Below are 27103 nucleotides of genomic sequence, written 5' to 3' on the forward strand. Positions count from 1 at the left end.
GGATAAGGGGAGACCAGACAGAACTGGGTCAGGGGGAATCAAATCAGTATTTTAGATGTCGGTATTCTAATGTGAGAAGTATGGGGAATAAGCAGGAAGAACTCAAAATGCTAGTAAATAAACACAACTATGACATAGATGGCATCACAGAGATTTGGTGGGATAATACACATCACTGAAATATTGGTATAGAAGGGTACAGCTTGCTCAGGAAGGACAGGCAGGAAAAATGGGAGGAGGCGTCGCCTTCTATATTAAAAATGTATACAGTTGGACTGAGGTTGAGATGAAAATAGGAGACTGACTTCTTGAAAGTCTGTGGGTAAGGATAAAGGGGGTAAAAACAAGGGTGATGTTATGGTGGGGTCCACTACAGACCACCTAACCAGAAAGAAGAGGTTGATGAGGCTTTTTTAAACAACAAAGCCATCCAAAGCACAGGACTTGGTGGTGATGAGGGACTTCAACTACCCAGATATCTGTTGGGGAAAATAACACAGCAGGGCACAGATTATCCAAAAAGTTCTTGGAATGCATTGGAGACAACTTTTTATTTCACAAGATTGAGAAAGCTACTGGGGGAGGCTGTTCTAGATTTGATTTTGACAAATAGGGAGGAACTGTTTGAGAATTTGAAAGTGGAGGCCGCTTGGTTGAAAGTGATCATGAAATGATAGAGTTTATGATTTTAAGGAATGGTAGGAGAGAGAACAGCACAATAAAGACAATGGATTTCAAGAAGGCAGACTTTAGCAAACTCAGGGAGATGGTAGGTAAGATCCCATGGAAATTAATTCTAAGGGGGAAAACAATTGAAGACAGTTGGCAGTTTTTCAAAGAGACGTTATTAAGGGCACAAGAGCAAACTATCCCACTGAGTAGGAAAGACAGGAAGTAAGGCAAGAGACCACCCTGGCTTAACCAGGAGATCTTCAGTGATCTAAAAATCAAAAAAGAGTCCTACAAAAAATGGAAACTTGGTCAAACTACAAAGGATGAATATAAACAAATAACACAAGTATGTAGGGACAAAATTAGAAAGGCCAAGGCACAAAACGAGTTCAAACTAGCTAGAGATATAAAGGGTAACAAGCAAACATTCTACAAATACATTAGAAGCAAGAGGAAGACCAAGGACAGGATAGGCCCACTACTCAATGGGGGAGGGGGGGAACAATAACAGAAAATGTGGAAATGGCAGAGGTGCTTAATGACTTCTTTGTTTCAGTTTTCACCAAGAAGGTTGGTGGTGATTGGACATCTAAAACAGTGAATGCTAGTGAAAATGAAGTAGGATCAGAGGCTAAAATAGGGAAAGAACAAATTTAAGGGTATGTCTACACTATGAAATTAGGTCGATATTATAGAAGTTGATTTTTAGAAATTGTTTTTGTACAGTTGATTGCGTATGTCCACACTAAGTGCATTAAGTCAGCGGAGTGCGTCCTCACTACCATGGCTAGCATCGACTTACGGAGCAGTGTACTGTGGGTAGCTGTCCCACAGTTCCCACAGTCTCCACTGCCCATTGGAATTCTGGGTTAAGCTCCCAATGCCTGATGGGGCAAAACATTGTTACGGGTGGCTTTGGGTACATGTCGTCAGTCTCCCCTCCCTTCATGAAAGCAACCGCAGACAATCGTTTTGCGCCTTTTTTCCATGCGGACACCATACTGCTTTCAGCAGATGGTGCAGTAGGATTACTAACCGTCATCATCCACCGCTTCCGCTGCAAGTCTGCTCTGCTGCTATTGTCTCAATAGTGAATTTCTCCATGTCGTCTGTCGTGGGCTCCCAGGTACATGTGTTCTTCCTTGGGAAATGTGCACGCTGCTATCCATCATCCTCCACTGCTTCTGCTGCAACTCTGCTCTCCTGCTCTCATGAATCCACCTCGCAGGTCCTCTCATCGTTCTCTATAAATATCTGTTCTCAGCCACTATCTCGTCAGCCACTGCTTCCGCTGCAACTCTGCTCTCCTGCAGACACCATTACATTACATGGCAAGCATGGAGCCTGCTCAGATCACCGTGGCAGTTATGGGCATTGTGAACACCTCATGCGTTATCCTGCAGTATGTGCAGAACCAGAACCTGCAAAAGCAGGCAAGGAGGCAACAGCACCGTGGTGACAAGAGTGATGAGGACATGGAAACAGACTTCTCTCAAAGTACGGGCCCCAGCAATTTTGACATCCTGGTGGCAATGGGGCAGGCTCATGCCATGGAATGCCAATCTGGGCCGGGGAAACAAGCACAGACTGGTGGGACTGCAACTGTTGCAGGTCTGGGATGATTCCCAGTGGCTGCGAAACTTTCGCATGCGTAAAGGCACTTTCATGGAACTTTGTGACTTGCTTTCCCCTGCCCTGAAGCGCAAGAATACTAAGATGAGAATAGCCCTCTGGAAGTTTGCTACGCCAAACAGCTACCGGTCAGTTGGGAATCAATTTTGAGTGGGTAGATCTACTGTGGGGGATGCTGTGATCCAAGTAGCCAACGCAATCACTGAGCTGCTGCTATCAAGAGTAGTGACTCTGGGAAATGTGCAGGTCATAATGGATGGCTTTGCTGCAATGAGATTCCCTAATTGTCGTGGGGCGATAGACAGAACGCATATCCCTATCTTGGGACTGGAGCACCAAAGCAGCTAGTATGTAAACTGCAAGGGGTACTTTTCAATGGTGCTGCAAGCACTGGTGGATCACAAGGGACGTTTCACCAACATCAACGTGGGATGGCCAGGAAAAGTACATGATGCTTGCATCTTCAGGAACTCTGGTCTGTTTGAACAGCTGCAGGAAGACCAGAAAATAACTGTTGGAGATGTTGAAATGCCTATAGTTATCCTTGGGGACCCAGCCTACTCCTTAATGCCATGGTTTATGAAGCCATACACAGGCACCCTGGACATCAGTCAGGAGCTGTTCAACTGTAGCAAGTGCAGAATGGTGGTAGAATGTGCATTTGGATTTTTAAAAGCATGCTGGTGCAGTTTACTGACTCGGTTAGACCTCAGCGGAACCAATATTCCCATTGCTATTGCTACTTGCTGTGTGCTCCACAATATCTGTGAGAGTAAGGGTGAGACATTTTATGGCGGGGTGGGAGGTTAAGGCAAATTGCCTGGCCACTGATTACACGCAGCCAGACACCATGGCAATTTAGAAGAGCACAGCAGGGTGTACTGCGCATCAGAGAAGCTTTGAAAACCAGTTTCATGACTGGCCATGCTACAGTGTGACAGTTCTGTTTGTTTCTCCTTGATGAAAACCTGCCCCCTTGGTTCACTCTACTTCCCTGTACGCCAACCGCCCTCCCCCCTTCGATCACCGTTTGCAGAGACAATAAAAATTGTTGTTTCAAAATCATGCATTCTTTATTAGTTCATCACACAAATAGGGGGATAACTGCCAAGGTAGCCTGGGAGGGGTGGGGGAGGAGGGAAGGACAAGGCCACACTGCACTTTAAAACTTATTGAATGCCAGCCTTCTGTTACTTGGGCAGTCCTCTGGGGTGGAGTGGTTGGGTGCCCGAAGCGCCCCCTCCGACATTCTTTGGCGTCTGGGTGAGGAGGCTATGGAACTTGGGGAGGAGGGCGGGCAGTTACACAGGGGCTGCAGTGGCAGTCTGTGCTCCTGCTGCCTTTCCTGCAGCTCCACCAGACGCCGGAGCATATCAGTTTGATTCCCCAGTAGCCTCAGCATTGCATCCTGCCTCCTCTTATCACGCTGCTGCCACCTCTCATCTTTCTCATCCCTCCTATCCTCACGTTCAATTTTGTGCTTTCCTGGACTCTGCCACTGTTTTCCTCCACACATTCTGCTGAGCTCTTTCAGTGTGGGAGGACTGCATGAGCTCAGAACATTTCATTGTGAGTGCATTTTTTTTCACCCCCTTATTTGCGCTAGCCTCTGGGACAGAGATGATTGGGGAGTATTGAAACATTTGCAGCTGTAGGAGGAAAAAGAGGGAGAGTAGTATTTAAAAAGACACATTTTAGAGAACAATGGGTAGACTCTTTCACGGTGAACCAACATCACATAGCACATGTGTTTTTGGTACAGGTTGCATTTTGCCTCTTATATTGAGGGCCTGACGGTTTGGTGTGAGAGATCACACACGCAGGGCTGGGCAACAGAACTTGGCTTGCAGGCAGCCATGATAAGCCACAGTCTTTCGGCTTCTTCAGCCTTCATTACATGTGGCAATGGTTTCAAACAGCAGCACCCTCCTTTCCCATACCAAGCACCCATTGGGTTGGCCATTTAAAAGGAAGGGCTGCAGTTTTTGGGTTAATGAGCAGCACACACCCAACTAACTCCCGCCCCCCCCCGAATTATCTAGGATTATCTTCACCCCTCCTCCCACTGCATGATTAGTATCAGGGAAGATCCCTGCCAGCCAAACGTGAACAGCTCAGCGTGAACAGCCCCCCTCGCCTCCCCCCACCACGTGGCTAAAAGTGGGGATGATTTCTTTACAGCCACAGGCAAACAGCCCAGCAGGAACGGCCACTGTAACCGCTAGGTCCTTTTCTGCAGAACTGCTTCCTAGCCTTTCAGTCCCTAGTCTGTAGCGGTGCATGGGATTCTTCCGTCCTCAGTGCAGGACTCTGCACTTGTCCTTGTTGAACCTCATCAGATTTCTTTTGGCCCAATCCTCTCATTTGTCTAGGTCCCTCTGTATCCTATCCCTACCCTCCAGCGTATCTACCACTCCTCCCAGTTTAGTGTCATCTGCAAACTTGCTAAGGGTGCAATCCACGCCAGATCATTAATGAAGATATTGAACAAAACTGGCCCCAGGTCCGACCCTTGGGGCACTCCGCTTGATACTGGCTGCCAACTAGACCTGGAGCCGTTGATCACCACCCATTGAGCCTGCTGTGCAGCCTGCTCTGATTTTTCAGAATGTTGTGTCCCTAGAAGCATATCCTGACCTCTGTCCAGGAAATCTTCAGTTTCTCTTATGCAACGCAGGGTTGATACTTGATTCTCCAGAAGGAGCACTGCTCTCATGAAGGAGCACTGCTAGTCCTGGAGAGTGAGGGAGGACCTGGTGTGAGCAACCAGTGGAAGGGGGGGCATCAGGCCTGAGTGGAGTTAATCCCCGGATGCAGCCACAAGGAAGTGCTCCAGCAGTGAGCGAACCCTGTGACAGCCCTATTGTTGGCAGTGTCAGTAGAGACATAGGTCTCCTTGGGCCCATTCTATCCTCTCAGTCCTAGAGGTGGCCCTCCCATGACAGGGTGTTGGGATATTGGTCAGAGGCCTTTCCCGTGTAAGGGAAGCTGATACTGCAGCTGCTTGTGCTGTGCAGACTTTGGGGATAAATAGCTCTTCAGTTTACAGGGATGTCAGTTTGGCAGATTTCACTGACTCTAAACTCACTGTAAAGAAAAAGAGCCTTGCAAAGAGCTGCGCTGCTGCCGCTGCTTTGTTCATTAGTGAGGAGCTGTGAGATACCGAGATCACAGCTGAATACAGAGCTATGAAATGCAAGGTGTTAACCAAGGAAATAATTAGCCTTTAGTCATCAGGGATGTTGAGTTGATCAAAGAATTCACAGTGAATAATTCAACCACCTTTGCTTCCTCACAAACAATTGTGCAATCTCATATCTTGTTATCCTAATTATTAGCAAATTTCTCTAACAGCCTGCAGATGGTTTAAATTGCAAGTATTGTGCTTGTTTGTGCTGCAACCTGTGGAACTAATTTAATAAAGTTCACTGTGCTTTAATTTCTGTGCATTTTATAAGATGTACTGTATATGAAACAAGGTCTCCAGGCACTGGGTATCTTCCCTGGCTGTTTCAGGGCACATCTGAGTTAGTGTCTGTCATGCAAAAGCTGGTTTTCCTTTTTGAGAGTGTAAAAAAAACCATGCAAAATATACTGGGAATCTGCTACATTTGGTTTTCAAAGGCTCGTTGTCAGATGAAAACCATTCTTTACCAGACCACTCAAGGGACTGCTCCTCAACGTCTCATTTCAGCCTCCAACACAGAGCTGTTTCAGAACTAAAGCTGGTCAAGTAAAGGTTGCAAGAATGTTTAGGTAAATGGGAAAGTGTATGTTTTTCTCCTTCTACTCAAAATTGGCTGAACTGTGTTTATTCACACTTGCTAACAGGCTAAACCGGGCCGGGGTAGGGTAGCAAGCTAGAAGTGTTACAGCCCCCTGGATGAACATTTCAGAAACAGATAAGTGACTGAAAATGGGATTAGCCAGGCAGCCCTAACTATAGGCATTTAATGCTTGGACGGTGCCCTTTGCTTGAGGGAATCAAAGCGTTTCACAATCACTCTCATTATACAGTGCAAAGATTGCTTGGTGCTTAAAGAATTAAGCCCCTCAACCTCTTTCTGGAGGAAGAAAGTTACTCTAATGAGCATGTTTCAGATGGGGAGACAATGGCACAGAGTTTAAATGTTTTACACAGAGAGCACATGGCAAATCTGGGATTAGAACCTCAGGAAACAATCCCTCAGTGCCTTGCCTTAATCACCAGCCAGCGCTGCCCCCCTCATTAGCTCAGGACTGTAAGGATATGCTGGAACAGCTTTCAAATATTCATAGAGTTGAAGGCCAAAAAGGACCATTAGATAATCTAGTCTGATTTCATGCACATCACAGGCCATTAAATTTCCCTCAGCTGCCCCTGTATTGATCCCAATAATTAGTGGTTTTCATTCTTTCATTCTTTGTCAAGTAGCAGGTGGGAGCAGATGGAGATTTCACTCAGGGGATCATGAACATAGAAGGCAACAGAAACAAGAATAAAGGATTTATCCATGCCAGGCAGCCGGGTTGGATTTGACAGGTGCCCTGGTCCCTCCCCGGTGCGTTTCTGTGGACAAGCCTATGTACCCTAAAGTCTCCACCAGGTACAGGGGATCAGCCTCCTCACGTATTGCCTGAGGCCATGTGCAGGCACCTGTATACCTCAAGCTGGTGAAACATAAGGGGGAACCCAGATGGTTTAGCCATGTCCACTTCTCAGTCCCAGCTTTTGGCATTGTTGCTGACTTGATGGCATCACGTGTGATTTTCTGCACTATTTGTTTATAGAGCATGGAATACACATGCCCCTATTATAGCAACAAAGCTCAGTGCCCAAAATTGTTTGGCAAGATTTGCATGGCTTATTTATTAAGTAAACGTTAAGGAGAAGAATATTGACTGTCCTCAAATGCTGTGAGTACAAGCCATTGCTACCTCTCCCCAGTGTGCAGATGGTGAGCGAAGTTTGTTACATATAACAATGAGGCCATGACGTTGGTGCCAAGCATCACTTAAACTGAAGCCTTGGCGATGGTCTTAGTTCCTTTTGTCCTGTGTAGGTAATGTGTAGCTCCTTTTAGTAACATTGTATTAGCAGCAGTATTGTAAGCAAGACACGAGAAGTAATTCTTCTGCTCTTCTCCACATTGATTAGGCCTCAACTGGAGTATTGTGTCCACTTCTTGGTTTCACGTTTCAGGAAAGATGTGGGAAAACTGGAGAAAGTCCAGAGAAGAGCAACAAAAATGATTAAAGTTCTAGAAAACATGACCTATGAGGGAAGATTGAAAAGATTGAGTTTGTTTAGTCTGGAGAAGAGAAGACTGAGAGGGACATAACAGTCTTCAAGTATGTAAAAGGTTGTTACAAGGAAGAGGGAGAAAAATTGTTCTTCATAACCTCTGTGGATAGGTCAAGAAGCAATGGTCTTAAACTGCAGCAAGTTAGGTTGGACATTAAGAAAAACTTCCTGTCAGGGTGGTTAAGCACTAGAATAAATTGCCTAGGGAGCTTGTGGAATCTCCATCATTGGGGATTTTTAAGAGCAGGTTGGACAAACCTGTCAGGGATGGTCTAGATAATACTTAGTTCTGCCTTCAGTGCAGGGGACTGGACTAGCTGACCTCTTGAGGTTCCTTCCAGTTCTATGATTCTATGATTGCTATCCAATTAGCTGATGCTATTAGTGCTCATAACTACAGGTCAACACAGGGGACCCCCTTGGTACCAGCAAACAAAGTTCACATGGATTCTCTGATGAAGGAAGATAGCAGAAGCAGCCTGGTGACACCCAGAGGGGAGGGAGCTGCACTTGGAGTCTGATCCGGACTACTAAAGCCTTGATGACACTTGTGTTGCCAGCTCTTGTAATCTCGAGCCTAGTAATGGATTTGGACCCCAGTCTTGCCATAAGAAATGCTGCAGCCCTATCACTTAGCCCTGCTTGGGAGAAAATGTCCTCTGATTGGCTGCCTGCCTCACTGTCCCACCTCCTGGGGAAGAGCAGCCAGTCAGGGCTGCTGCTGGAGGCAAGCTGAGCTCCCCTCTCAGCTGCCCAGAGAAGTTTTTGGGTAGGGGAAGGGGAGAGGGAACAGCTGACTCCACCCCACAGAAAGGCTGGGGTGAGGAGGGAGCAGGAAGAGCCCAGCAGCTCAGCTCCCTCCTGTGACCAGGGGTAAGTCTGCTCCCTGATGCCCTCTCCCTCCCTGCAGCACCAGGCCTGGGGATTGATGGGCCTGTGGGTGCATAATTAATTGCTGGCTGGGGGACAAGCAGATGTGGGGGGCACGGACACAAAATTAATGAGGATTTTGGGATGTGAGGAGAAGCTGAAAGTGCTGCACCATCAGGCAGCCACGAGAGTTCCTGCAGTAGGGACCAGAATCACCACTATAGGTGCTCAGAACAGTGGGGAACACTAAAATTGGTCTCCCCCAAGCTGGGGATGGGCAGTGGGAGATCAGAAGACAGCCCAGGCAACACAGCATGATCCTTTGTGAAATGTCACTTTGATGGTGGAGGGGTGTGGCTCATTATTTTTCAACTTTTGTCATTGGCAAGACTGACATGTTCCCGCTGTTGCTCTGTCAGGGATGGCAACGGGGTATCTCAGCTCTCTGTTTTACCCAGCGGTGAGTGCGGTTAATGTACTGAGATGTCTGTGCTCCTGCTCTCCCCAGTGACAGCACTGCTGGAGTACAATGTCAAGGGCAGAACTCAAAGAAAGAGTTTTAATGCAGACACAGATTCAATTACTGCGCAGGTCCAAGGGCAGCCACCAACTCGCCGGGGATGGGCTGTGGAGACTGAGATTTTGGCCTGGTGACTGCACATACTAGGTTGAGTTCCCTAGCTTGAGAGGTGGCAAAAGCCCAGCTCTTCACTAAAGCATCTGATTCCTCCTATCCCCCTTTGCCTCACATAGACGTGTATAAATGCAGACAAGTGAACACCTGTGCGCGTGCACACGTTCTCTCTCTTGTACTAGCTTGGGAGCAGATGAAAACATCTTCAGATCATCATGCTCATAACTTTCTGAAATGTTCCCCTTTGGGATGTAGCCACAAGCGAGGTTGGAAAGGGGGAGGGGAATTTGGACAAACCCCTTTTGTCGTTTGAACTGGGAGGGGAAATAACTTTTCTAGCTAGCTGCCACACTTCCTTTCTCTGAGAGATCTCAGAACAGCTGTGCTTTGAAAACTCTGATGCTCATTATGTAAATAAGCATGGCCACAGGTGCCTGGTGAGGGCAGTGGCATTCTGGTTCCCTAGTCCCACCCCAAGGCTGCAGGGAGCCCAGCTGAGCTGTTCTCTGCTACAGGACATGGTGTTTGTAGAATCCTTGGAGCACTTCAGCAGGATTGTTAGCACTTTCTTTCCTTTTCTGTAGAAGGAAGTGAGGGAAGCTTTTTGCATTTAATCCACAAAGATGAGCAAGTAAATTTAAAAAAAACGCATCAGGAAATGCAAAAATTAAGGCTCCTTCAGCAACCTAAAGGCTCCCCCAGGAACGATGGACCATCACAGACCTCACTTTCCACTGCAAATGCAAGACATTTCTTTGACTGGCCTTCTCTAACATAAACACAGAGCAACAGGTATATTTATTTTAAAGAAAACAAAACAAATAACCTACCAAAACAAGACACTCCACTGCATGTGCTTCTCCCCCTGAGGAGAGGATGAGAGAACAAACAACCCATGGGGCACGTTCTTTAATGTATGACAGGCAGATGCTCAGATATGACAGTGATAAGTGTGATATGAAAACCTATATAGAATGGAATAGTGCCAGCAAGTGCCTGCTGCACAGCGTGGTGACCATAGCAGTGGGTGATCATTAGCTGCTGGGAATCTCCTTAGCTCTATTGACTGCAGTGGAGCTGTGCCAATTTACACCAGCAGACACTCTGTCCCAGTGAGGCTTCTCACAGCAGACAGCTGGTCATGCTGGTAAGGTTTGGCCCTCTCCTGGCCACATGCCACATCCCTAATACTTCTATTCCAGTTTCTCTTTTCATAATTTTATATCATCATATAACTAGGTTAATGTTGCTGTTGCAACCTTCATTTTTTCATTTCCTGACTGACTTTTAAATCCTAATTGTGAAACCCTGGCCTAATGTTAACCCTTTATTTTATTTTTGTTAGACTATAAGCTCTTTGGGGACTGTCGTTTTATCACGTGTGTACAGTGCCTAGCACCATGGGGCCCTGTTCCTTGATTGGTGCCTCTAGAGGCTACCAAAATACAAATAATAAATACGTACAATAAATACAGATAACAATAATCATAGAATATTTTCTGTAAGGCATTGAGGGCTTCTTTAAAGAACAAGGTAACCTTGTCCTCTGGTGGTAGAAAGTCATTTTAGAGTCACTGCCATTACCCTCAGCTTTCCAAACTTCCTTAACTCCAGGATTTGTTCTATCTGAATTGCAAAGGGTAGAGCAGTAGCTTTGCTTTGTACCCTTTTCTGTCCTTTTCTGTTATATAAAGAAGGCCTTAAAGATGCTGGAATCATTAGCAATCAGACTAGATGTTCATAATAATGGGCCCTTCTGACCTTAAAACCTAAGACTCTATTAATTTTTAGCTTCAGAGAATTATCAATGTTTGGCATTAGAAGTATGAGAGAGAGAAAGTGTGTTTGGCCCCAGGGCATAGTGACAATCCTGAGCTGGATCCTCTCTGCCGTCCCCTGTGAGGACGCTGCTTCATTCACACGCAGCTTTTTCGCTCACTTTTTATTAGGAAATGGCGTGAGACAGGTTTTAAAACAATTATACAAGCAAAAAATAGAGCTGCTTGGTTAGTCATATTATTGAGTCATTTTTAAAAAATGTTATTTTTAATACCTGCAGAATAACTTAACCCAATAAACATCAGAACAAATGTATTTAAAATTACTGATACCAGATAGGCCTAAACATCATAGCAAAAATAGAATACTGATCCCTGGGGCAAAACCTAGAGTATATAATAGAACCAAGAATGATAGGCTATTGCATTGAAACACCCAATTTAAACATCACCTGTAAGGAAAAGGGGGACATGGGGGTTACTTTCCTTTTTTGTTGTTTTTGTTTCTGGAGGATGGAGTAAAACCCTAACCCGGGCAGCAGCTTCCCTTCTGCCCTCCCAGCACAAAGCAGATTGGGGCTAAGCCCTGCCATGGGACGCACATTTCCAAACAGCCTGACACCTGCCCGGCTCTCCACTCTGGAGGGAGATGTCACCAGCTTTACTCCTGGTCAGCCCAGTGCTGGGGTATTAGGCCCGTATCACCTTGGGCCTGTGTGGCAGGCTTGGCTCGTCCCTGCAGTGCCCCATCTTATTGCTCCCAGTGCTTATCCCCACTCCAAGCAGCCCTGGGAAGTGCACCCAGAGTACAGGTCACAAGATGCCTGCAGCCAGCCTGGCTCAGTCCTGTGCTAGGCACTCCACACATAGTCTGCAAGAGGCAAACACCAGACCCCATGCCTGACCACAGTGAGATCGTTGGTCAGGAGGCCTTTTATCATCCGCAGCCTCATCACCAAGTGCTGCTGGCAGGTATTGCAGGCTCAGTGCTAGTTCCTCTCCTCCCTCAGGCCACTCCTTATACCACAGATCTAGGCTAAGAGAGAAGGTGGAGGGAGATTGCTGGCTTGTTCTATCCCAGGCACCAATTCAAGCTAGGCCACCTGGAGACAGACTCCTCTGAGGGCATCTTACCTCTGTGAATAGAGACACTCCAACATGAGCACCCTGTTAACGGACAGACCTCCAAAAGCCAAAGGTCCCTTGAGGCCCTGACAGATGCTGTGTGACATAGGGATGCAGTTTCCTGGACTTGACATCTGCCTGTCTTGAGAGCAGAGAGCATCGTTCTGCTTTTGCTCTGCTGCCATTGTGAAGAGAGCTCCTAGGTATTTCCTGGAAGGAGCACACTTCTAAGCCTGTTGAGTCTCACTTCCATAACTCAGAGCTATGATGTTACTGAGCTGTGTGTACTAGCAACAGAACGGCAGATCTGTTGGGGCAGAGGGAAATGTCTCTCCAGATGGGTAACATCCCTCAGAGTGAGGGTTAATCCATGGGTAGAGAGTGTTCTGGCAAGGCAATAAAACATAGCATTTCTACAGTGGTTTTGCTCTCCTGAGTACTGTACGTACACAGCCCACCAGCTCCTCTGGTGTAGGCTTGCAAATGGCAGCAGCCACCACAAAATCTTTCCACCATAGCTGTAGACATTGTGTGGGAGGGCCGCACAGTGCGTGGGCAGTTGGGAATAGCCCTGAGGCCTGCTGGCAAAAACCAGCCGAGAATCGGAATAAAATAATGACCAGAAAAGAAAGCACTGAACATGCTGACTGAGCAAGGAGATGGCTGAGTTGGCCTCAGTGTACACAGGCTCCCAGCAAGAACAGATAACGTTATTAGCAATGAGGTGAAAATGAACATGATGGGAGTTGGACTCTGTCATGGTCAGCATCATTACCCCATTTGCCACATGACTTGGATAAAGGGATCCTGTACCCAAATGGAAAGAACCAATACAGTCACAGCATATCAAGCAGTTTAGCCCTGAAAGGTGGTTCCTGTGTTAGAGCTGTGGCTACCAGAAGTCCCATCCTCCCACTTATCAAGGAAAGCCCTTATTGATGGAGCATGTGGTGGCAGAGTCTGCCTAATCTGTTTGTAACCAATCTCTCTCATAGTCCACACTTGTGCCAAGGATGCTCCAGGAAAAACAGGGAAGTCATGACTGGAATGAGCAAGATCCTGGTTTTACAGTCATGGCCAGGCCCAAAGAGTTGAATGAGCTGAGTGGTAATCTCCAGGCCAAGAGGAACAGTCAGACCCTGCACACTTCCAAAGTCAGCCATGTTCTCACACTAAGAAGGAATCATCTGGTGAAAATTGCCTATAAAAGCAAATCTCTCTTCCATATTTGATCTACTCTGCACTGCTGCTGGCAGGAAATGGGCTGGGATTTAGGTCCTTTCTGGATGGGAGTCCTGCACTGCTGTTTCTCATGCTTGGGTTCCTTCCACCTTCCCCTCGGTTTCTGTAAAACAGTGTTTGCTGTGTGGCTGGGCATGGTAATTCCAGTTATCTAATTGTACCTTGCTTCCCTATCCTTTCCCGCTTCCCTATGTGATGATTGGCTATACTTAGACCAGGTGTACCACAGACTCATAGAATACCAGGGCTGGAAGGGACCTCAGGAGATCATCTAGTCCAACCCCTGCTCAAAGCAGGACCAATTCCCAATTTTTGCCCTAGATCCCTAAATGACCCCATCAAGGATTGAACTCACAACCCTGGGTTTAGCAGGCCAATGCTAAAACCACTGAGTTATCCCACCCCTCCTATGTACCACCTATGGTGAAGTGCATGTTCTAGAGGGTGACACAGTTCACAGCTCTACCTGCACGAGAGTTATGGAATAATAGCCGTAATCATTTTCTTTAAAATTCTATAGAAAATTCAGTCTTTCCTGGAAGAATTCCTGTGCCAAATGTGGGGATTCAATTTAATCATTAAAGCAAAAAACGGATTTATTTTTCCTGTACTAAGGGCAAACTTAGAGCAGCTTTAATTAGTCTTGGCACTGGAGCCTCCATTTTGTGTGTGTGTGTGTATGTGTAAAATAAGAGTGTTAATAAAACATAAGGATGAGACTTTTTTTAAACAACTAACAAAATCATCTGAAGCACAGGACTTGTGTCAGAGTTGGTTAAGCACTGGAAAAAATTGCCTAGGGAGGCGATGGAATCTCCATCATTGGGGATTTTTAAGAGCAGGTTGGAAAACACCTGTCAGGGATGGTCTAGATAATACTTAGTCCTGCCATGAATGCAGCGGACTGGACTAGATGACCTCTCGAGGTCCCTTCCAGTTCAATGATAAAAAAAATAAGAGATCAAAAGGCCCAGGAGGGAGGAAGTGTACAGATAAAAGGAGCTCTATTGGCAGGCAGTGCAGTGGGATGGACATTGGGGATGGGGCACCTCACTGCCTGTTGGAGGGGAAGCCTCTCCAAACGTGTTCGGAATCACGGATACAGTGCTAAACTCTAAAGTGGCTGGTGCTTCATGCTGGGAACAACAACAACCCTTGTTCTGCCGAGTGTTAAGGCATTGATTTCATTTCAACATTTTAGGCCTTGTGTTAGTAACCAGTGCTTGCATAATGTCTGATTAAAAACGTACTAGTGGATTACAAATATCTTGTGTCAGTATGTTCCCACCCCTCTCCTCCTTTCAAAGCCAGGTGCGTGCTCAGCTCAGATGTAATCTTTGCCTGCTTCACTGGCCTGTGCTGACTGGTTTGCTGTCTGCTAGAATATCCTCAAGCTCACTCTGGTCTCCTTCTCTTCCAGGATGATGCACTCTTTGAATGAATGGTTATGGTGGCATGAGTACTGGCTTCCCCCAGGAATCACCTGGGAAGATATGAAGGAATCTGAAGACATCCATTACCCTCAGCCTCAAGACCTCCTGCTCAGCATCCCCTGTGCCCTGCTCTTGATTATTATCCGGTACCTTTTTGAAAGGTGAGTCTGTTTCCCCTGTTGGCAATTTGGGCCCTGCAACTGGGAGCCAACGTGTGGCCAGTGGAAGTTCCAGTGTGGCCCACAGAGACTTTAGCTTTGAGCATGTGCTGAGACAGTTGTATCATTATTCTGCCAGTAGTGCCTGGCACTTCACAATCTAGAGCAGGGGTCCCCAATGCAGTGCCCGTGGGCGCAATGGCGCCCAACGTGGCAGTTGTGTGTGCCCGCAGGACACTGCGCCACTGAAATGCTGCCAAGAAGCGTTGCTGTTTCTTGGCAGTATTTTGGCGGCGACGCTTCTTTCCGCTGCCGCTTCTTGGCAGCATTTCGGTGGCAGGGTGTTTGGCACCTGCCACAGTCTTTTGGGAATAGGAATGTGCTATTCCCACAGAAAGATTGGGGACCACTGATCTAGAGAGTGCCAAACAGAGAATAAGAATGCAAACTCTGCCCCAAAGGTCTAACACTCAACACCATTCCCACCCCTCTTCAACAGCACCTTAAAGCTTTTTTTTCCCTTGTAGTGTTTGAAGAATAAGTACTGTTGGTCCTGGATTAGTCTTTATGCATGTGCTTTAGAAGCAGATTTTATATTGTGTGTTTGTGTTTGTTCTCTTGCACCTTATCGCCTGCTTCTGGGCCCAGAGCAGTACAGACATAATGTTAGATTATCCAGCTAGTGTCTGCTATAATGAAGGCTGTAAAATAGTTCCCCTTTTCAGATTCTCAGAACTTTTTGAAACTGTCTCTTTTGGGCTGAAACTTTCTATCTCTAGTCTCTATCCCAAGATGAATTAATTCTTTTTAGCTAGTTTGATCAAAAACCATGCAGCTGTTTTTTAATCTTAAGGGGGTAGGGAAGAAAATTTGGTATTTTTAAGAATTGTTGTGATCCCTTGAGAGAGGTTGGGAAAGAAATTTCAAAAACAGATGCCTCTCTAGGCTTGAGATGTGGCTTCCTGTCCATAGTCCCTGAGGTCTAAGGGGAGCTTGGCTGAGTTTAGAGCATTCTGACCAGTGCTGTAGCCGTGTGTTAAGTTTTAAGTGGAGATGTGAATCCCAGTGTCTGTGTATGTCTGTGCAGCTATTTAACTGCATGGGTGAATGGCTAGTCCCTTCAATTGCTCCCAACCAGTCTAGGACACCCACGGCAAAAGGGTTCTTTTCCTTCTCGTCAAAATACCTGCTTGGCCTGGGGGTTGATACAGGGCTGGAAGCTACTTATTCCCCACCATTCCCACTCGCTGTTGGCCTTAACGGGACTGTGAACTCAACAAGTGAACTCCTTGCTTATTTAGTGAGGCCTTTTATCCCCCTCTTGAGAGAAGATAATGTCAATAGCTCCATTTGACAGATAGGCTGACAGGCAAAGAGGGGTTAAGCCGAAGGCAGAGCGGGACTAGAATCTGTGTCTGCAGCTGAACCCATGTCTTTCCATCACTGTGGTGCCCCCAGGCGAATTGCAAATTATCCCTCTAGGCCTGAGTCTTGGTTCCCTGCCTAACCCTGTGCAGTCATTTATACAGTGCAAACTGAAAGTGAAATCTTCCAGTTCTAATTCAGTAGTTTTTCACAGCCACTTCATACTGGTGCACATCACTGCCCAAGGTGCATGGCAAGCCCACATCTGAACGGGATTAGTAATATTTAATTTAACATTTGCAAAAAGGTTTCAGACTTGCAGATGGAAAAATGTTATTATAACTGCACAATGAATGTGTTATGTCTTCCCTTCTGTGTCAATCCACAGAGCATATGAGCTGTCCTAGCCCCCAGATAGGCAACCTTGTCTCTTTAGCTCAAGCTGTAAAGACTTGTTCTCTTAGCTTTGAAGGTCCCCAGTTCAGCCCCCCAGCATGTCAGTCAACATGGTGTAAGTGTAAAGTACTATTATGATTCTCCCCATTTTACGAGTTGGGAAAACTGAACCACATGGAGCATGAGGTTCTTGCCTAGCAGGCTCTGTGCACTGGTTTCCGAACTGTACTCCATGAAGCCTTTGGCAGAGGCCTGTGTAGAATCAGCTGTTCATATGGTGCTGGCTGCTCTTCCTGGTTTCTAGCTGCTAAATCCTATTTAAAGAAGATTAAATGTTTTCCCACTGTTACTTCTCCATGTAAAGATTGCTGGAATTGCCTCAAGGATGTTTGTAATTGAGTCACAGGGGTTGGGGAGCTGGCATGTGAGCATGAACAGGAGAGAAGATATACTTGAAAGGTATGCTCCATGCTGGGAAATAATTTGAGAACCCTTGATCTAGGGAACTAGGGTGTAGCTTCCTAGATAGAACACCTCGGTTCTAGTCCTGGCTATGTCACCTTGGGCAAATCAATTATTTTCTCCATTTGCCCCAGTGATGAAATAGCAGGCATCGTCTTTTTTGGGGTCGGGTGGTGTACAGCAGCTAGCACCATGGGATCCTGGTTCTGAACTAGTGCTCCTAGGTGCTATGGTTATACAAATAATAATTAATTATTAATGGTTGTATTAATTCCTCCTGGAGGCTGTGAGGAATCATGTTTGTACAGTCCTCAGAAAAGCCCTGTGTTGTTATTAGTTATTTATCATATGCCGCCAATAGTTTGGAGGAGCAGAGAGCAGCACTAAACCGCAAAGGATCTGGTCTTGGTCTGCTACCTTCCACAGAGCCTAGAACAAGGGGGAAGAGGTGCTGGTTATATACATAGGGAAGGAAAAAACTACATTAAAGCAAAAACAAACACTCGGAAATTGGAAAATGCCAGAATTAAGGTCCCCTGTGCAACCTTAACTTTACCTCCTTGTGTGTGTGCACTGGGATACGGTCTTTAATTATATGGCCACAGATTGTGTTTTCCACATTGTTCAGTGCACACGATGGAGGATGCTATGAGAATGACGTCGCTGTTCTTTATTTCTTATCAATCTGTGTGTGGCCCCTGTCTTATTTATTGCCACTATCCAAACCCTGAACTCTGTGTGGAATGATTCATTTCCTCCTGGGTTTTTCCTTTCTGCTCATAGAATATCATAGAATATCAGGGTTGGAAGGGACCTCAGGAGGTCATCTAGTCCAACCCCCTGCTCAAAGCAGGACCAATCCCCAACTAAATCATCCCAGCCAGGGCTTTGTCAAGCCTGACCTTAAAAATTTTGAAGGAAGGAGATTCTACCACCTCCCTAGGTAACCCATTCCAGTGTTTTACCACCCTCCTAGTGAAAAAGTTTTTCCTAATATCCAACCTAAACTTCCCCCACTGCAACTTGAGACCATTACTCCTTGTTCTGTCATCTGCTACCACTGAGAACAACCTAGATCCATCCTCTTTGGAACCCCCTTTCAGGAGTTGAAAGCAGCTATCAAATCGCCCCTCATTCTTCTCTTCCGCAGACTAAACAATCCCAGTTCCCTCAGCCTGTCCTCATAAGACATGTGTTCAATCCCCTAATCATTTTTGTTGCCCTCCGCTGGACGTTTTCCAATTTTTTCACATCCTTCTTGTAGTGTGGGGCCCAAAACTGGACACAGTACTCCAGATGAGGCCTCACCAATGTTGAATAGAGAGGAACTATCACGTCCCTCGATCTGCTGGCAATGCCCCTACTTATACATCCCAAAATGCCATTGGCCTTCTTGGCAACAAGGGCACACTGTTGACTCATATCCAGTTTCTCGTCCACTGTAACCCTGTCAAGGTTCCTTCCCCACTCTGAACTCTAGGGTACAGATGTGGGGACCTGCATGAAAGACCCCCTAAGCTTATTCTTACCAGCTTAGGTTTAACGCTGCCACCACCAAAGTGTTACACAAAGAACAGGGTAAGTGCCCACTTGGAAACGTCTCCCCCCCATAATATCCCCCCAAGCACTAAACCCCCTTTCCTGGGGAAGGCTTGATAAAAATCCTCACCAATTTGCATAGGTGAACACAGACCCAAACCGTTGGATCTTAAGAACAATGAAAAAGCAATCAGGTTCTTAAAAGAAGAATTTTAATTAAAGAAAAGGTAAAAGAATCACCTCTGTAAAATCAGGATGGTAAATACCTTACAGGGTAATCAGATTCAAAACCTAGAGAATCCCTCTAGGCAAAACCTTAAGTTACAAAAAGACACAAAAACAGGAATATACATTTCATTCAGCACAACTTATTTTATCAGACATTTAAACAAAACAGAATCTAACGCATATCTAACTAGATTGCTTATTAACCCTTTACAGGAGTTCTTACCTGCATTCCTGCTCTGGTCCTGGCAAAAGCATCACAAAGACAGAGAGAGAACCCTTTGTTTCACCCCCCCCCAGCTTTGAAAGTATCTTGTCTCCTCATTGGTCATTTTGGTCAGGTGCCAGCGAGGTTATCTTAGCTTCTGAACCCTTTACAGGTGAAAGGGTTTTTCCTCTGGCCAGGAGGGATTTAAAGGTGTTTACCCTTTCCTATATATTTATGACAAACCCCTAGGTCCTTTTCTGCAGAACTGCTGCCTAGCCATTTGGTCCATAGTCTGTAGCGGTGCATGGGATTCTTCCCTCCTAAGTGCAGGACTCTGCACTTGTCCTTGTTGAACCTCATCAGATTTCTTTTGGCCCAGTCCTCTCATTTGTCTAGGGCCCTCTGTATCCTATCCCTACCCTCCAGCGTATCTACCTCTCCTCCCAGTTTAGTGTCATCTGCAAACTTGCTGAGCGTGCCATCCACACCATCCTCCAGATCATTAATGAAGATATTGAACAAAACTGGCCCAAGGACTGCATTCTATGAGCATATCACACTGTAGTGAATTTCTCCTCTTGGCTTCCCTGCATGCTCACAGATCTACCTCTACCTACCTCACAAGAATGGGAGACCAAGTGTTCACATATTTGGATGACTGGCTGTTTTGCGGGAACTCCTGTCAATAAGTAGCAAACAGCATTCAACAGATCCTTTTTCTATTTCCATGCTTGGGACTGTTAATAAAAGAAGAAAAGTCAGTACTGACCCCAGCACAGAGAATAGAGTTTATAAAAGCCTGTGATGGGGTGTCCATCCCATGCAGGACTGGAAGGGTGTAAGATGGCTATGTGGGCTAATTAACTCCACAGGCTGCACCTGGAGGAAGAGCCAGGGAAGCAGGCTCAGCAGGGGGAGCATATATTAGCTGGCTACAGAAGCTGGCTACAGAAGGTGCTGCAGGAAAGCAGGGCTGCAGTCACTTCCTGGGAGGAGGGAGGTGTGTTCTGGACTATAGAGGGTAGTCCACGGTTATGCAGGCCTTGGCTGCTGACTGGAGGGCCCCTGAGCTGGAACCCAGAAGAGAGGGCATGCCCTGGTTCCCCTACTAACCACTGGGGATGTGATACCGATTAGGCAGAGGACAGTGGACTGCCTGATTTGTTCTGGAAAGACTTTGCTACATACCCTCCACTCCCTGGAAGGGGGAACCATGCAGTGGCCTGCCTGGAGGACTGAGTCGCAAAGAGGAGGCTGTGGTTCCTGGAGAGAGAGGGATCTTCAGGATGAGAGGATGGCGGGAGAGACACTGCCAGAGGAGGGCACAGTGCCTGGACATGGCTAATTCCCAGGACAGCCAGAAGGAGGCGCCACCAGCGGTGAGTGGACCCAGGGACAAAGCCATTCTGGACTCCATGACTACAATGACCTACCTATCTAGAAAGGTTTGGAATGATGCTCAACCTTTGTACTCACTAGCAGCCTTAACTGTGATGTTACCCAGTGTACAATCTGGACTGTTGAACAGCTGTGTTCTCTTAACTCTCTAGACTGGGATTCCTTTGACACTGCTTTGCTGTCAGAACAGCCACGCCTGGCCCGCTCACACAGACTTTAGCATGCAAATTCACTCCCAGCTAAACACATGAGCACTCTGACCAATCACTCACGAATTACATACAGGGCGACAGAAGTATTGTAAGCAAGACATGAGAAGTAATTCTTCTACTCTACTCTGCGCTGATTAGGCCTCATCTGGAGTATTGTGTCCAGTTCTGGGTGCCACATTTCAAGAAAGATGTGGAAAAGTTGGAGAAAGTCCAGAGAAGAGCAACAAAAATGATTAAAGATCTAGAAAACATGACCTATGAGGGAAGATTGAAAGAACTGGGTTTGTTTAGTCTGGAGAAGAGAAGACTGAGTGGGGACATGATAACAGTTTTCAAGAACATAAAGGGTGGTTACAAAGAGGAGGAAGAAAAATTTTTCTTCTTAACCTCTGAGGATAGGACAAAAAACAATGGGCTTAAACTGCAGGAAGGGCGGTTTAATTTGGACATTAGGAAAAACTTCCTAACTGTCAGAGTGGTTAAGCACTAGAATAAATTGCCTATGGAGGTTATGGAATTTCCATCTTTGGGGATTTTTAAGAGCAGGTTGGACAAACACCTGTCAGGGATGGTCTAGATAATACTTAATTCTGCCTTCAGTGCAGGGGACTGGACTAGCTGACCTCTTGAGGTCCCTTCCAGTTCTATGATTCTATGACATTCTATGACAAATTCTCAGTCCCAGCCTTGTTCCCCCAGGAATGTATGTCTTGTAATGTGCAGCATGCTACTGAACAATGCAAGCTCATAAAAGTTCACCATTTCATCAAAAGAAAATGATATATTCACCAGCCTTGTTATCCCAAATGGAGTTTCCCACACTGTAATTCAAAACTCTAGTTAAGATAAAACAGTAAGATAAGTTTATTAATTACACAAAGATAGATTTTAAGTGATTACAAGTGATGATGCATTGAAGTCAGGACAGGTTACAAAAGAAAATAAGAATAATTACGCAAGCTAATAACTAACTTAACAAGCTAAGTGAACTTAAAAGCAAAGGTTTTGCCTCACCGTATGCTGTTGTACATTTCACAGGCTGGGTCTCCTTCCAGCCTGGGACCACTCCTCCTTAATTCAGAGCTTTGAGAGTCATTGATGTCATGATCAGAAAGATGGGAGGAGGAGAAGTGAAGTTATGTGTTTTCCTCCCCCTTTACAACTCAATTTCTTGTGATAGAAACATCCTTGCTGAGTTATGGTGATGCGCAGTCTGTTGTGGACATGAGGTTTGAATCGTCCCTGTGACAAAATGTAAATTTCTTGTTTACACCTTCCCCCTCACTTCTGGAGGATGGCTGCTTACGTTGGTGATGGCCCTTGAACACCTGTCTGGGGTGCCAGTGTGTCTTTGTCTCTGAAAAACTGGTTTGAGCCTTCCTTTTTAGATCAGGGAACATGTTACAGCAATATTATACAGTAGAAACTCTCTATACACACTCTCCTTACAGTGTGTATGATAAACCGATTGTTTCATGTTCTCTGTGTGTGTATATAAATCTCTCCTCTGTTTTTTCCACCAAATGCATCCGATGAAGTGAGCTGTAGCTCACGAAAGCTTATGCTCTAATAAATTTGTTAGTCTCTAAGGTGCCACAAGTACTCCTTTTCTTTTAGTAGAAACTTGTAACCATTCATACAGTGTTGAGACACATATTTTACCAGGACAGTAATGTTCAGCAAATTAAGAGTTTTCAAATGATACCTCACAAGCGATACTTTGGACAAAATTTATCATAGTTTTGTAAAAGCAGTGACCATAATAGTATAGACCAGTGGTGGGTGGCCTGCAGGCTGCATACGGCCAATCAGGGTAATCTGATCACGGGCTGCTAGACATTTTGCTGACGTTGACCATCCACAGGCAAAAAGAAAAGGAGTACTTGTGGCACCTTAGAGACTAACAAATTTGAGCATAAGCTTTCATGAGCTACCGCTCACTTCATCGGCTGCATTCAGTGGGAAATACAGTGGGGAGATTTATATACACAGAGAACATGAAACAATGGGTGTTATCATACACACTGTAAGGAGAGTGATCACTTAAGATGAGGTATTACCAGCAGGTGGGAGGAAGAAAACCTTTTGTAGTGATAATCAAGGTGGGCCATTTCCAGCAGTTGACAAGAACGTCTGAGGAACGGTGGGGGGAGAATAACATGGGGAAATAGTTTTACTTTGTGTAATGACCCATCCACTCTCAGTCTCTATGCAAGCCTAAGTTAATTGTATCCGGTTTGCAAATTAATTCCAATTCAGCAGACTCGCGTTGGAGTCTGTTTCTGAAGTTTTTTTGTTGAAGAATAGCCACTCTTAGGTCTGTAATCGAGTGACCAGAGAGATTGTGGCTGCGGTTAGGGTTAGGGCAGTGGCCATGGTTCACTGTTCCCAGCCAATTCCAATTCCGCCGTTCCCTTCCTGGTGCAAGGTTTGGGGAGACTTACCCTCCCCCAGCCTCCATTACGTGCCACCCATGGGTGTAGGCAATATATCAACTAGGCAACCATCCCTGGACATGCAGGTGCATATTCCACCAAAAATCCTGCTGTCATTGAAATGGGGGTGGACCCAATACAAGACTGAAACCCCACTCATCTCTGAGCCTCGCAGGCTGGCCATTGCACCAGTGGGGATGTTCCCTCTCACAGGGATGGTATTATATTATGTTATGTTAATAGCCACTGTCTAATGGTGGCACAATAAGCAGGAGCAATCCCGGTCCATTATGCTTAGAGTTGCCAGGCATCCAGTTTTCGACCGCAGCGCCTGATTGAAAAGGGATGCTGGCAGCTCCCGTCAGCACCACTGACCAGGTGCTAAAAGTCTGGTCGGCGGCGCAGTGGGGCTGGCAGGCTCCCAGCCTGCCTTGGCTCTGCGCAGCTCCCAAAGGGGCCGACATATCTGGCTCTTAGGCGCAGGGGCGGCCATGGGGGCTCCATGCGTTGCCTCTGCCTTGAGTGCTGGCTCCGCAGCTCCCATTGGCCAGAGACCCTACCCCAGTGCTGAGCTCCCTCCTGCATTCCAAACCCCTCATCTCCGTCGCCACCCCAGAGCCCACCCACCCCCGAGCCAGAATCCTCACACCCTCCCGCACCCCAGCTCCCTGCCACAGTGAGTGAGGGTGTGGGAGAGCAAGGGAGGGAAGGAGGGGGGATGGAGTGAGCAGGGACGGGGCCTTGGAAAAGGGGTGGGGCATGGCCTCGACAAAGGGATGGAGCAAGGGTGTTCATTTTTGTGTGATTAGAAAATTGGCAACCCCAATTCTGCTGCACCAGCTGCTATGCCTTGCAATGTTCAGTGACTTCATTGTTTAGCCTGTTACCCCCAGCCGTTCCAAATGGAATGGGACCCCGACCCCCTTCGATGGTGCTGCTAACTGGCAATCAGAGAGCTCTGCTTTGGACATTACACCCCCAGTCCAGGCCCTCAATCTGTGTGGTTGCTTCTCTCTCCTACTCCAGCCGTAGCACAGCCCTGACTGCCCCCCACTAGCCATGGTGACTCCAAAGAGACAGGAGAGGGGGTGCACCATAAAATAAATTATTCACCCGGTTCTAGTGCCTAGTGACCCCTCCATTCCTCCTCCCGAACACTGGTTTGGGTAAGCCTCCCACACACACAAGAGCTGGATCCTGTCCTAGTTGGCTGCTTTCCTGTAGCTGCACTCAGAGACCAGAGCCTGAGTAGAGTGCGCTGGTGGGCATTACCGCAGCCTCTGCACATCTCAGCTGCTCATTTCTGAGCTCACTCTGTGACAAGTGCAGTGTAAATGCACAGCTTGCAAAATCAAAGCAAGCTTTCACAGGAGTATCAATTTGCCCCTCCAGGCCAAATTCCACCTCCGCCCCAGCTGGGATGGTGGAATTGCTGCTCTAATAAATGTTGCAAGATTTTTTTTTATTTCAGGAAGCATAATTTTTTCTCTCCTACTCAAGGAGGGGGGAACTATTTCTGCTCAAACTTTCCAGAAAAATCCATCTTCAGGCACAGATCAATGCTGAAAAGTTTCAGACAGTTAGACAAATCTTCAGAAAATAATGAGTGAATGGATACTGTTACCGTTAAACGACAGGGGCCATTCCTACTCTGACTCCTCAGCCTCTCGCCCGTTGCTGGCCACTCACCCTTTTGTCTGCACATTCTCTACGTGGATTAAAAACTCAGAGTCAGGGAGCTGCCTCCAAACATATTCCAAAAGCACCAACCACACATCTGGGGGCTGCATAAATAAATAACGGTGATAATGTAGCATAATCGAAACCAATGCCAGAAGGGGTTCTGTGGCCTGCAATGTGCAGGAGCTTAGACTAGATGATTATGGTGGTCTAGAGTTGCCAACCCTCCAGGATTGGCCTGGAGTCTCCCGGATTCGGCATTGATCTCCTGGTGACTATTGAAAGCAATCCGGGAGACGTTAATATGATATTTTAAGAAAATGCCATTAAGTCATGTTGGGGGGAAAAAAACTTCCCAGAATAGCTTCAGGTTTCAGAGTAGCATCCGATGAAGTGAGCTGTAGCTCACGAAAGCTTATGCTCAAATAAATTTGTTAGTCTCTAAGGTGCCTCATTTCAGAGTAGCAACCGTGTTAGTCTGTATTCGCAAAAAGAAAAGGAGTACTTGTGGCATCTTAGTGACTAACAAATTTATTTGAGCATAAACTCTTGTGAGCTATAGCGCACTTCATCAGATGCATCCGATGAAGTGAGCTGTAGCTCACGAAAGCTTATGCTCAAATAAATTTGTTAGTTTCTAAGGTGCCACAAGTACTCCTTTTCTTTTTAAGGTGCCTCAAGTACTCCTTTTCTTTTTTGAGAATAGCTTCAGTCAGAGTTGGCAACCCTCTGTCCCTTTTGACCTTAAAGCCTATGAGTCTAAAAGGAAAATTGCAACATCACTCTGTGATGAGCTTGAGTGGGTGCGAAGGGGGGACATTAGCAAGGGGAGGGGGTTGTTACCAGCTCTGTGTGGGAGACTCAGTCCTTGCTGTTTTCATAGTTACACCAGGTTAAAATCAGTTTAGCTAATAGGGTGCAAACCCCTTTGTGGGCACTCTTAAATGGATTTAAACCTGGATTATCTGGAGTGTGATTACTAACTGATTTAAGATAACTGGCAATAAACCAGGTTAAAATCTGTTTGCAACCACACAGGACTTTCCACTGGGTTCCCTAAGTCAATTTAAAAAATGGGTTTTGCTAAATTGGTGCAACAATGACTGTAGCTAAGGCCCTAGCTTTATGAGTAAAGAGCCTTGGGACACTGCTGAGGCAAGGCATTCTGGGGATGGGAGATGTTATCTGTCACAGCTCAGATCCTGTCCTGCGCTCTCAGATAGCACTGGCAGTGAATATTTTCTTTTTAATGGAGACCACTCTATCGTAAAAGGCACAATATTAGCATAAAAGTGAAAAGCATCAAGGTCAGTCAGAGACAGAGAACTTGGAAACCCTGTACTCGGAGCACTGTACTTAATCCTTTAAAACCAGGGGTTCTCAACCTTTTTCTTTCTAAAAACAATCTTGGTAGCTGTTTGATATTTCCTAATGTATTTTCTTTTTGTTTTGCTAAGAAAGTCTATGTAACATTACCACTCAGATGACACTTTAGGGCTGCTCTAGCTTCCATCGGTGCTGGAAGAACTACAGGGCTTGTGTGTGTAGTAGAGAAATGCAAAATTAAATCCAAAGTACTGAGAGTGAAAAGATCAAGATAGGCTGGTTACACCTGGCTTGTTGCAGGGGAATGGAGATTATGTCTCTCCCCAGTGGCATGTGCCCCAATGGCTTGTGCCAGCCAGTGCAAGCAATATCAACTACCACCTGCTTAGGCCAGCAGTTGCCTGTACCTCATGAAAGAAGCAGATTTCAGATTGCTTATCGCAGGAATGATGGCCAATTCCTGCAGTGGCAACACATGGAATGCAGGCAGCTTTCACCCACTGTTGCTCTTTGCAGCCTCAGCCAGGAGACCAGGGGTGTTTGTCATTAGCACAGCATAGCATGTCTTCAAAACTGTAGTAGCCATATCCCCCTAGCACTTGGCAGAGGTACAGTGGAAAGTCAGCATAACTGGGCGGGGAAAAACAGGCACTGTAGCATAGCTGTCTGACCAGCCCCATGCATTCAAAATCATGGGTCAGGACCCCAAAATCATGAGGTTTTAAAAATATCATACATTTGGAATCTCTGTCTTTGCCTTCTGGTTTCTGAGCCTTTAGGTCACGGTCAGGACACGTGTAAGCTTTTCTCTGCAACCATAAGGGCTAGAACCTTATTTTTCAAAGAAAGATGAAATTCTCGGTCCATACAGTGATTCCAGTAGCTGGGCTTTAAGCAGACACCAAATATTGTGAGACTTGGCAACACCTCTCTGTACTCCCACAACAAGGAGCCCATTGTTCCTTATGTACTTTGCAAAGGGGGGAAGTCTCAGACTGGGGAATGAACTCCCCCAGGAACTAGGGACCA

General features: G+C 46.2%; 1 protein-coding gene across 1 annotated transcript in view; it reads left to right on the top strand.

Annotated features, from left to right (window-relative positions):
* The window catches only part of LOC119848287 (ceramide synthase 2-like), a 115118-nt gene that overhangs the window by 13534 nt on the left and 74481 nt on the right, over nt 1–27103 (top strand). Inside the window, exon 2 of the mRNA XM_038383905.1 lies at nt 14658–14831. Within this exon, the coding sequence (XP_038239833.1) occupies nt 14659–14831 (173 nt within the window). The 5' untranslated portion in view covers nt 14658. The remainder of the gene's footprint in view (nt 1–14657; nt 14832–27103) is intronic.

The sequence above is a fragment of the Dermochelys coriacea genome, chromosome 25, assembly GCF_009764565.3.
Source record: "Dermochelys coriacea isolate rDerCor1 chromosome 25, rDerCor1.pri.v4, whole genome shotgun sequence".
Lineage (NCBI taxonomy): Eukaryota > Metazoa > Chordata > Testudines > Dermochelyidae > Dermochelys > Dermochelys coriacea.